The sequence below is a fragment of the Chiloscyllium plagiosum genome, unplaced genomic scaffold, assembly GCF_037043375.1.
Source record: "Chiloscyllium plagiosum isolate Xiang-an unplaced genomic scaffold, Cpla_swu_hap1 HiC_scaffold_19, whole genome shotgun sequence".
NCBI lineage: Eukaryota > Metazoa > Chordata > Chondrichthyes > Orectolobiformes > Hemiscylliidae > Chiloscyllium > Chiloscyllium plagiosum.
The window spans coordinates 20,797,346-20,810,062 of NW_028270157.1; the positions used below are offsets into that span (position 1 = coordinate 20,797,346).

General features: G+C 42.8%; 1 protein-coding gene across 1 annotated transcript in view; it reads left to right on the top strand.

Annotated features, from left to right (window-relative positions):
• LOC122559441 (uncharacterized) overlaps nucleotides 1-10,437 on the top strand; it is a 96,244-nt gene extending 85,807 nt beyond the window's left edge. Inside the window, exons 14-18 of the mRNA XM_087996897.1 lie at nucleotides 2,592-2,768; nucleotides 3,664-3,817; nucleotides 4,865-4,989; nucleotides 6,385-6,518; nucleotides 10,154-10,437. Coding sequence (XP_087853023.1) covers nucleotides 2,592-2,768; nucleotides 3,664-3,817; nucleotides 4,865-4,989; nucleotides 6,385-6,518; nucleotides 10,154-10,437 — 874 coding nt within the window. The remainder of the gene's footprint in view (nucleotides 1-2,591; nucleotides 2,769-3,663; nucleotides 3,818-4,864; nucleotides 4,990-6,384; nucleotides 6,519-10,153) is intronic.
• The last annotated feature ends 2,280 nt before the right edge of the window (nucleotides 10,438-12,717 follow it).

Here is a 12,717-nt window from a genome sequence, read left to right on the forward strand (position 1 = left end):
GCCAGAGTTCTAGGCTAATGCTCTGAGATCATGGGTTCACATCCCACAATGGTAGATGATGAAATTTCATTGTAATGAAAACTTAGAAACAAAGCTAGTTTGATGGTCACCATGTAACAAAAGTCATTTTAAAAATCCATCTGATTCACCAATATGAGTTCAGGGAATGAAATCTGCCATCCTTAGCTGGTCTGGTCTTTGACTCCGTACCTGTAGCAAAATGGTTGACTCTTAATTGCCTTCTAACATTTTGGGGTGGCGTAGTGGCTGAGTGGTTAGCACTGCAGCCTCACAGCGCCAGGGACCCAAGTTCAATTCCAGCCTGGGGCGACTGTCTGTGTGGAGTTTGTACATTCTCCCTGTGTCTACATGGGTTTCTTCCAGGTGCTCTGGTTTCCCCCCAAAGTCCAAAGATGTGCAGATCAGGTGATTTGGCCATGCTAAATTGCCCATAGTGTTAGGTACATTAGTCAGAGGAAAATGGGTCTGGGTGGGTTACTCTTTGGAGGGTCAGTGTGGACTTGTTGGGCCAAAGGGCCTGTTTCCACACTGTAGGGAATCTAATCCAAACATGGTCTAGAGAGCCAGTCATTTCAAGGTTGATTAGGGATGGGTAACAATGACCCTCACGCAAGAATTCTTTTTTAAAATTGCCAAATTTCAGATGGTCACAACAGTTTATACCACAGTTGGGTTGGTTTGGGTTGTGGTGAATGAATCCAACATGAAAAGCTTCAGCAGTTCTGGACTAGGCCCGTATTCCATATAAAAGCATGTAATTAAACAGGGATCCAATTCAGATATTTTAAATGATTAAAGGATTTGATGTAGACAAGCAGGAGGCTGGAAGAACACAGCAAACCGGGCAGCATCAGGAGTTGGAGAAGTCAACCTTTTGGAGTGTAACCCTTCTTCAGGACATGGGATGGGTGTAAGGGGAGGGGTGGTGGTGGAGCAGTTTGGGTGCGGAGAGTGGAGTAGTGAGGTAGGGATAGGTGAGCACAGGTAGAGGGTATGACCTAGTTGGTTGATGAAAGGAATGAATCCATTTGGTAGCTGGATTGAAGGGTCAGTCAGAGGATTGGAAGGGAGGGGGAAGGGCTGGAAATGGAGTCGGGGGATGAGAAGGGAGGTTATTTGAAATTGGAGAAATCATTGTAGATTCCTCTGGGCTGTAGGCTGCCCAGGCAGAAGATGAGGTATTGTTCCTCCAATTTGCAGTCTGATTCGCTATGGCAATGGAGGATTTGACAGCATTGATAAAGAGGAATCTGTTCCTGTGGTGGAGGGAATCCAAAATGATGGAGGAATAATCTTAAAATTAGTTCAGGATGACGTGAGGAAGCACTTCATCACACAAAGAGTAGCAGAAATCTGAAACCATGAATCTCCCTAAAAAAAAGTGCAGTTGAAACTGAAGATCAATATGAACTTTAAAAATTGAGATTGATGGATTCTGGTTAGGTAAGGATGTTAAGTGCGATGCAACCAAGATAGAATATAGATTTGCTGTGATCTAATAGGAACATGCCAACATACAAAATATAATAGAGTGGAGAACGAGACTAGAAATGCCTCCTCCTTGCTCATATACCTTTAAATGTTGCTGATAGGAGACACGTTGTCAAGGCTTTTTGTCTTGCTAGGATACAGGAAACAGATTTGAAAAAGGATGCCAATCTACACAACATGGAAAGAGGGTGCTCATTGACATGGAGGTACATTGAGAACAGTTAACTGTCACTCTTCATTTTCAGACCAAGCAAGTAGATTCTGATTTGTCAGGTTGTTGCCATGGGGATGCAGCAACGATTGGCAGTCTCCATGATGCTTTTTCTGCCATGAGAAAGGTTCATTGTGAGTGCAAATTTCTTTTACCTACATAAAACAGGCTCCTGAATGATGGGATTGATATGCCCTGTTTCAGCAAAAGCAGAGGCTTAGGGCCCTATTCACGAGTTGCTAGTGCAACTAAACCTGTAGCAGCTGTGCTGTCAGAGTCCCAACATGGAAAGTGACCAGGAAAATAGGCTTTCAGTAAATAGTTGCAGAGATTTTCCAACTAATACATTGAGGAATGACAAAAAAAACCAAAATAACTGCAGATGCTGGAAATCTTAAACAACATCATAAACTGCTGGAAAAGCTCAGCAGGTCTGGCAGAAATCGGAGTTAACACTTCAGGTCCAATGAAGGAGGGTCTCTGGACCTGAAACGCTAACTCTGATTTGTCTCCACAGATGCTGCCTGAACTGCTGAGCTTTTCCAGCAATTTCTGATTTTGTTTCACATTGAAGAATGAGCCTATTTGATTGCTTCATTTCACTGGTAGTTTTGATGGAATTCATTACGCTAGGTAAAAAAATTCTTCGATGCAGCTACAGATGCTAATGTTGCAATGTGTCATCTATTTCTCGGACATATAAGTGTTCAGAGGTTAGTGATCATTCCATCAAAGACACACTTCTCATGACAACCAATGAAAATATTCACAAGCGCGGGGTTCCCACGGTAACACCATCTACATGGGTGTGCATCCATCCTAATAATCTTTCATATATATTGTTTTGTCTAATTTTTTGACCCAATAGAAAAGTCAAGGGTTGCACGCAAGAGGCAGTTAACATTCAAGCATTTAAGGAAATCATTGAGAAGAATTTTCAGATCCAGGTCTCAGCAAATCAACTTGATAACATTGTGGGGAAAATCGGTGACCCAGGAAACATGTTGGTATCCTACTCAAAGTTCCTGGGCCTCTTTCAAAACCGGTGAGTTTAATATCTGAGACATGTACAGTTTCTGAGTGAAGTAAATGCAACACCTTTGCTCATTCTATATTTTTTAGATTAGATTCCCTACAGTGTGGAAACAGGCTCTTTGGCCCAACAAGTCCACACCAACACTCCGAAGTGCAACCCACCCAGACCCATTCCCTTACATTTACCCCTGATTAATGCACCTAACATTACGGGCAATTTAGCATGGCCAACTCACCTAACCTGCACATCTTTGGACTGTGGGAGGAAACCGGAGCACCCGGAGGAAATCCACACAGTCACGGGGAAAATGTACAAACTCCACACAGACAGTTACCCGAGGCTGGAATTGGACCCGGGTCCCTGGCGCTGTGAGGCAGCAGTGCTAACCACTATGTTGTTAGCAGTACCAGGAAGTCTGATATTTTGAAAAGTATCAGTGATTGTTGGGAGTGATGTCCATCTTGTTGTGACCAGACTAATCAGTAAGAGCATCAAGGGTAATGAGGAAAAGGCAAATCATCAGATCTGCTATCATCTCATTGAATTGTGAAGCAGATTCAAAGGGTCAAATAGGTAACTGCTGCTTTTACAACTTATGGTGTTATAAATACAGATCTGTGGTAGACAAATTTGGATTTCTTGCTTACAAATAAAAGAATATTCAATATATTTTCTGGTTAATTGTTTTGAAATTACTTTGGCAGTTCTTATGTTGTGTGGTGCAGCTTTCATTGAAAATTAACACATTGGAGTCACAGTTTAATTTTCCACTTAATGAATTAGATGGACTGAATGGCCTCCTTCTGAGCTGGAACAATTCTGTGATTGTACAAGGAGCTCCGATTCATACAGCCAGCCCCAGATTGATTCCTTCTTCTTGTTATTTTCCTTGTTTGTAATGTAGACCCAGCACAGGGGAGCTGAAGCAGGAAGTAAGCCAGTATTCCCTTCTCTTGAATGATAAGAATTTCCGAATAGATAGAATCCGTTACTTGGACAGGTTCGGGAGTGACTGGGCGAGATACAGCAATGCACAGAAGCCACGCTCTCTTCAAGAGGTAAACTGGATCACCGCAAATTTTAAGTTAATCTTAGAATTTGTTGGGAAAGTGACATTGAGGTTAAAGGTATTTGCTGCATATATCAACCAGCGATGAGGGAAGAGATCCCTTGTAAATTGTGAATTATCACAGGTTACTGACAGATTTCTACTGCTCCACTGTTAACCTTCACATATAATTGCCTGTTAAACTCACCACAGAATTGTTAAGGTTGGTATTTAACAGCATAAAAACCCTTTTAATGGAACAATTTCTATTCTTGCAACACTAGTCAACCTTACCCAGCCGAGAAAGGCAACTGTCCAAAGTTTGGAGGCTTGTTCCTGTAGTAAGTTGTCCTCAGAATCTTTTTATTCTTTATTTGTTTGTTGACTCTTTCTTTCTCGTTTTTTTCTCTCTTTCTTAATTCAGTTTTTTTCACAAAGGATTACAAATGAAATACAGCACAGGGGAGGCCATTTGGCCCAACCAGTCTGTGCTAGCATTCATGCTCCACTTGAGCTTCCTCCCATCTTTGGGGAATCTAAATCTAATATCAGAATTCTCTCTTCCCTTCCCCCTCATGAGCTTGTCAAGTTTTGCATTGGGACAATGTTAAAGTCGCTACATAAATGCATCCTGTTGATCCAAGTCTGTAAATGTGATTGTGATATCACAAACATTTAAAAGACATTTGGGTATGTACATGAATCAGAACGGTTTGGAGGGATATAGTTTAGTTTGGGAATATGGTTGGCATGGACTAGTTGGACTGAAGGATCTGCTCTATGACTCTACACCTCTCTAAGTTTAAACCTAATACTGATTTTGCTTTTGTGCACCTCCTGTGCACCTTGTATGCCCCATTCTATCTAAACATGCTATGATCTGTGATCTTATATGCTATAATCTGCCTGTACTGCTCACAATACAAAACTTTTCACTGCACTTAGGTACATGTGACAACAATAAATCAAGACAAATCAATCAAATATACTAGCTGGATAAAGCCTGAGGAAGTGTTTGTCCTCTCCTGATAGTGTGTCCCTATTCCAAATCTTGCAGTTGCGAGCATTAATCTGGGGCCTCCTGGAAAGAAACTTTCGCTACTTTTGTCAGACTTTCATAAGCGTGTGCATCAATGATGAGTGTGGAGCAGATAAGGAGAAGCTGGATGACATATTGCTGAGGTAAGATTACCAAACACAACATCAGCTCTTCGCTATTCCCAGTAGTTACCTTTGAGAACGTTTGGAATTTGTTTACAAGGTGGTATTTGGTGAGGAGCTGTCTAATAACTGCAAAATACCGCAAATGTTGAAAATCCGAAATAAAAAAATAGAGAGTGCTGCAGAAATCTTGCAGCTTGAGTGGAGACAGAAACAGAGCTCTCTTGCCACAAATGCTGCCAGATCTGCTGATAGCCATATCTAATTCAGTCTACACTCTAGTGTTCAGTCAGTCAGGTTTCTTGATGTGAGTCTTTTTAAAAATTGATGCTCACTGTGACTGATGGGTTAACTCTGGGTGTGAACTCAAAGAAAAGTCAACAAACTGCACAAACAGTTAGAAGCCAAGAGCTGAAGTGTGGATTAGATATATAAAGCATTGTAAAAAAAGAGATACACACAAAGAAAGAGTCATCTCTGCTTAGCTCTCAGATGTAAAACATACAACATATTCCAATTGGGAAATGTCATTATAGGGAGAGGTATAATTTGCTGTTTGCTAAAACTGAGCCAAAAAATACATTAACTGCTTTCTAATGAGAATGTGACATGGGACCAGCATCACAATCGATATCAGAGACTCAAACATTACCTCTTCTCTCAAATCAAACTCTGCCAGCCACTCTGTTGTCTCACAGATGAGCCTCTAGTTAAACAGAGGCAAGACAGAAGCTATCAAATTCACTTTGTGTCTCACCCCAATTTCACCCTCACCGAAAGATCCCATAATTCTTGGTTTCTCATTTCAACTATTTCCCCTAGCCTCTGTCCATCCCTCTTTTCTAAACACATTGGAATCATTCTTTTACAATTATTCACTGTTGGGATATAAGTATTGTTGGCAAGGCTGTATATTTGTTGCCTTGTGAAAGAAGTGGCAGGCTCTCATCTTGTGTGTGTTTGATAAAACTGAATGGGTTTAAAAGGTAGTTAGGTGGCAACCACATTATCATGCAGCTGGAGTCACACAGAGTGCAGACTGGGCAACCTGCCAGGCAAGAAAGCCCAAGGTGCATCTCCTTCATCTTCTCCTACACTGATAAAACAACAATGAAGCTATTGATCAATCGTAGTGTAGTGGCCAATCTCTATCATTGAGTGAAAGCAGATCCAGAAATGAGGTTTGGAAATCCCCCACACCCCATGGTGGAGAGCTTTGGGGACCAGAGGTTCAAAGCTGATGGATCTTCCAAGCTCATTACACTGAGGGCAGGAGAAAGGGAGGTTTGAAGGAGCATCTCAAAGGAAGGGGGAGTGGCAGCAAGGTTTAAAAAGGGAATTCAATATTGTGTTGTCGCACGCTGTGTCCATTATACATCTTTCTGTTACTACTGTTGATTGGAACCTTCTCTTTAGAATGAAAGTAATCCTTCTCCCCATGGAACTGGAAAAGCTATGGTACAGCTTGCCAATCAGTTACCCAGCAGAAGCTATTTCATTGAGAAAATTCCTTCGGCATTTCAGCAGAATGAAAAAGGTGAAGGACTCAGGTTGGTGAAACTTTGTACTTTTCTGATAATTTAAATTGAAGATAAGAATTAGGAACAGGAGTAGGCCATTCAGCCCCTTGTGCCTGCTCCACCATTGATATTATGCCTAAATATATCTACTTCAGCTCCACCTTCCCATCGTATCCCTGTTACATAGGGTCACACAGCATGGGAACAGATCCTTTGGTCCAACTTATCTGTGCTGACCAGACATTCCAATCTGACTTAGTCCCATATCCCTCTAAACCCTTCCTATTTATATATCCATCCAGGTGCTCGGGAAGAGATTGCCCTTGCTGAGATATTTGTATCATTGATAGCCACAGGTGAGGTGCCGGAAGACTGGAGCTTGGCTAATGTGGTGCCATTGTTTAAGAAAGGCTGTTAGGAAAAGTCAGAGAACTATAGACTGGTGAGCCTTATGTCAGTGGTGGGTAGGTTGTTGGAGGGGATTCTGAGGGACAGGGAATTACACGCATTTGGAAAGGCAAGGACTTATTAGGGATAGTCAATATGGCATTGTGCATGGGTATTCGTGTCTCATTAACTTGATTGAGTTTTTTGAAGAGGTGACAAAGAAGATTGATGAAGGTAGAGCAGTAGATGTTGTCTATACAGACTTCAGAAAAGATTTGACAAGGTTCTGATAATAGACTGTTTATTAAGGTTAGATCATATGGGAAAGATAAAAACAAGGACTGCAGATGCTGGAAACCAGAGTCTAGATTAGAGCGGTGCTGGAAAAGCACAGCAGGTCAGGCAGCATCCGAGGAACAGGAAAAATCGACATTTTGGGCAAAAGCCCTTCATCAGGAATAGAGGCAGGGTGCCTGCAGAGTGGAGAGATACTCTGCAGGTACCCTGCCTCTATTCCTGATGAAGGGCTTTTGCCCGAAACGTCAATTTTCCTGCTCCTCGGATGCTGCCTGACCTGCTGTGCTTTTCCAGCACCACTCTAATCTAGACTCTAGATCACATGGGATCCAGGGCAGCTAGCCAATTGGATGCAAAATTGGTTTGAAGGTAGGAGACAGAGTGCGATGGTAGAGAGTTCCTTCTCAGACTGGAGGCTTGTCACCAGCAGCATGCCTCAAGGATCAGTGCTGGGTCCACTGCTTTTCATCATTTATATCAACGATTTGAATGTGAATATAGGAAGCGTGGTTAGTCAGTTTGCAGATGACACCAAAATAAGTGGTGTAGTGGACAGTGAAGAAGATTATCTCAGAGAACAACAGGACCTTGATCAGATGAGCCAATGGGCTGAGGAATGGCGCATGGAGTTTAATTTAGATAAATGTGAGGTATTGCATTTTGTTTGGGAAAATCAGGGCAGGACGTATACAGTGTTGCCGAGCAAAGAGACATAAGGGTACAGGTGTTCCTTGAAAGTGGAGTTGCAGGTAGACAGAGTGGTGAAGGCGGCATTTGGCACACTTGCCTTCATTGATCAGAACACTGATCATAGGAGTTGGGCTTCATGTTGCTGTTCTATTGGACATTAGTGAGGCTACTTTTGGAATACTGCGTTCAATTCTGGTCTTCCTGCTATGGGAAAGATGTTGTGAAACTTGAGAAGATGCAAAGAAGATTCACAAGAATGTTGCTGGGGTTGGAGAGTTTGAACTTTAGAGAGAGGCTTTATAGGCTGGGGCTTTTTTCCCCTGGCGTGTCAGAGGCTGAAGGGTGACCGTAAAGGGGTTTATAAAATCATGAGAAGCATGGATAGGGTGAATAACCAAGGTCTCTTCCCCGGGGCGGGCGGGCGGGACCAAAACTAGAGAACATAGTTTTAAGGAGAAAGGGGAAATATTTTAAAAAGGCCTGTGGGGCAACGTTTTCAAGCAGAGGGTGATTTGAATTATGGAATGAGCGGTGTGCGGAGGTATAATTACAACATTTGAAAAGGTTTGTGATTCTCCAGGTATCCAAACATCTATTGACCTCTGTCTCAGCTATACTCAATGGTTGAGCATCTACCAACCCTGCCAAAACAAGTAAAGAATACCAACACTTCACAATCTGCAGAGTGAAGAAATCCCTCCTCCTCCCAGCCCTTAATTGCTGAACCTTTATCCTATGACCACTGATTGTACCTTATTCAACCAGAGGAGACATCCTCTCCACATTAACTGTGCTCAGTTCTCAAAAGAATTTGACTGATTTCCATAGCATCCAATCCCATTCTTCCAAACACCATGGAACACAGGCCTATTCAAATCAGTATGTCCTGTCAGGGCAAGCTTTGCATCCCAAGAAAGATTAGCCGCTGTTATGAAATGCAACTTGTGTGAGCTTCTTGCTGAGGCAGTTTAAGATTGTATTCACAGCAGAAACAATAACCTAATGTGGGTTGGAAACTAGCCCCTTGGATTACAGAGTATGGATAAAGGGTGCCAGGAGCTGCCTTCCACCAGGAAAAACCTCATCATTTTTGTAAACCACCGAGTCACTCTTAGCCAGAGCTGACACAGAAGTAGGAAGTGTGAGAAATAGTCAGTAGGTCTGGCAGTATCAGCGGAGAGAGAAACAGGATGAACATTTCAGTTGATGATCTTGCGTCAGAACTGGACAAAGATAGATAGGACCAGATTTGGAGTAAGTGCAGAGAACATCAAGGGGAGGGGAGTGATGAAGTGGGAGATAGACATGATTAAACCACTGAATGGTGATGAAATAGTAAAATGAGCTTAGTAACGAAAGAATGGGACTTGAGAAGGAATTAAATAGAAACAGAAAATGCTGAAAATACTCAGCAAATCATGGAAGCAAGTGCCAAGAGAGAAAGCAAATTAACCTTTCATCAGACTGGTATAATTGATGACATTGAAATAGCTAAGGATAAGGGAGGTTTGGACCAGGAATGTGGTAAGAAAGGCAGTTGAACCCCAGAGGTTTCAACACCCAACTGGCTTCATCTCAATTACGGATCATCAAACCCCACTCCTAATCAGCAGCAGCTCACACCTTCCTAACCTCCACTCTCATCACTCAGATCCAGCCCACACTCCTGCCCCAGCCACACCTACCCACCGCTCCTCCTAGTATAAACCCACAACTTCCCATTACCGAGACCCAGCCTACACCTCCCCCACCACATCTCCTCACCCCTACTCCCAGCGTTGCCCCAAACTTCCCCCACCCCATACCACCCAAACCCAGCCCACCCACCTCCACCTCCACCCCAGCCACACCTACCCACCCCTTCTTCCAGCATCACCCCATGACTCCCCATGACTCCCCATTATTCAGACCATACCAGCCCCCACCACAGTTCCTCACCCCCACTCCTAGCATTGCCCCACATCTTCCCACCCCAGAACTTACCCACTGCTCCCCTCACACTGTCTCTGTATTTCCATTTCCAGCATTAACTGTCTATACCTTTAATCATATTTAACAGTTTTTGGGAATGGGGGAATTAAATCCTCTTTGGAGGGGGTCAGTGCAGACTCGATAGGCCAAATGGCCTCTATCTGATCTGCAGGGTTGCTGTGAGCTGTTATTCTTTCCCCCTCTTTTCCAAGAATAAACTCTGGTTTCAGGTTTTTAAGATAAGTTTATCAAGCCATCAAAGTTGGACGTGTGTTTTCTATTTCTGTCTCTGATCCTGTATTCTGATCTATCCCACATAGAAAAGGACGGGCAGAAAAACCCGGTCGCCCACATCCAGAAGAAACTACGACGTGACGTTGTTAAACATTGGAATGACCTAAAGTCAGTCCTTAAGGCACGAGATCCACATGGTACTGGGAGAGTGCCTTTCAGAGACATTCAGGCACTGTGTATGACTCTGAAGTGGAGCCTGCTGCCTGCAGAGGTTGATAAATTGCTGGCAGCTTACGATTTGGATAAGAATGCAGAGTTCCATTACATTCCATTTATGAAATCCTACACCAAAAAGGAGAAAGGTAAATAGTTAGAAATACCAATTTTTCAGCTTTCCATTTTAGTGTGCATTTCAAAGACCTTATGATCTCACCCCTGGCCATCTCAGAAGTCAGCTCCAGCGCCAACCCCCTCTGCAGTCACGAAGTTGCTCCACTTCTGCACAACCCTAATTTTAATGGCTCCATTCTTAGTGTTCAGGTTTGCGGTTCCCTCTGGAAAGCCGTTACTAAGATTCTTAACTTTTCATTGTTTCTTGAAGATTCTCCTTAAACCTATCACCAAGATCAGTTTTAATATCTTCTCCCTGTGCTTCAAATCTTAGTTAATATGACTTCTGTGAATCAATCTTAGAATCATCATATCCACCGAGTCATGGCTGATACTTTAACTAAAATAATGAAAAGTAAAATCTAGATCCCAAAGTATGCAGTGTTAATTTTTTTTCCAATTATGATTACAGCAGTGGTCTAATGGTAAGTCATGCCAATATTATGTCAGAGCACAGTGTTAGTGCAATGGAGAGATCGGGAAACAAGATTAGGAAATGAATCACTCAGAGCCAGTACGGGAACCATCGTGGCAACATAATCCATTCACTCAACAATACAGCAGACCAGGAAACAGTGGAAACATGACTCGCGGCTTATAGACACTGTGTTAAATGTTCAAAGTCAATGTGTCAAGTGCATGTTCTTGTAAAATCAAAGCATTCATTTTTAAATGCAGTAGCTGTTAGCTTATTTTTCATGTTTTTCAAAACTAGGGTGTCTAAACAGTCCCACGTATGCACTTTTATACCCTATTCCCCCACACTCCCTACCTCATGTGCCACTCCCCATCCCTTTCCCCATAGCCTCATATCCCACATTTGACACTTTGCTTACTTCAATACCCCCTTACTGTTCATTTTCCATACTCCACCCTCTTGTACTTCCTTCTTACCCCAATACTCCCATAACCCATTCACTCCTGACCTCACTCCTCCCTCGTCACACCCCATAAGCCTACCTAATCTTACTCCAATATCCCCATACCCTTGTTACCTTTATCTCACTCCCCATATCATAAGACAGGAGCAGAAGTAGGCCAGTCAGCCCACCAACTCTGCATCACCATTCCATAAGACTATGACTGATCAGATAATCCTCATCTCCACTTTCTTACCTTGATTCTACATTACATCCAGTGATGTAAGCACTAAACCACCATCTCTCCAGTTGCACAGAATAAAGTTATTTTGGGTGAAATGACAGAAATTGCCAGAAATGCTCAGCAGGGAAGTTTCCTAGCTGTCATCAGTACTGAGGAAGGGTCTCTGGACCTGAAATGATAACGGAGTTCTGTCTGCAGATGTTGCTGGACCTGCAATTGCTGTTTTTGTTTGCTTTCTTCTACCGCAGTTCTTTTGGTCTTTATTCGGAGGCTATGAGTCCTGCACAGAGTAACTCATGCCCTGATTCCCCAAATTCTGTTCACTAACTACAATGCTGAAGAGAAAAGTTTGATGGATAACTCCCCTCTTGCCTGGATGAGTGCAGCTCCAACAACACTCAAGAAGCTTGACACCATCCAGATGAAAGCAATCCACTTGATTAGCATCCCAACTACCAACTTCAATATTACATCCATCCACTACCAGGACACAGTGGCAGCATTGTAGAAATACCATTTATAAGATTCAGAGCGGTAACAAGTTAATGTTCATTTAACAGTGCATTCCAAACCTGCAACATCATCTAGAAGTATAAGGCCAGCATTGCACCATTCTCCAGTGAAAAATAAGCATTTACCACAACCTCTCTGTCCTGAAGCCAAGTTTGTTTTTAAAATGCAAGCACTATTCCAAGAGCCTCAATTTAGCTAACTGGCCTTCCAAAGCACATGATTTCAACCACCTTGAAGGACAGAGGCAAAAAGATCACCATTTGCAAGTTCCCCTCCAAGCCATTCCATCCTGCCTTGTAACACAATCACTATTCCTTCACGGTCTCTGGGTCAAAAACATGCAACTCCCTCCTGGATGCATGTTGGTCCCTCTCTCTGCCACATTAGATTGCAGTGATTGAAGGAGGCAGCTCACTACCATCTTCTCAGAGCAACAACGAATGGGCGACAGTTGTTGGCCTTCGCAGGATACCCACAAGCACTGAAGGTATTTTTTATTTTAAAACTGACCTTCGTGTAAATGGAACCAATTGACACAACAGAAAAATAAAGTTGCTGACACTCGGACAGGCAGATTTCCATCTGCCTAAGCAGATCTGTAGGTCACCAGAAACAGCACTATTCCATGCGCGCAGATCTGGGA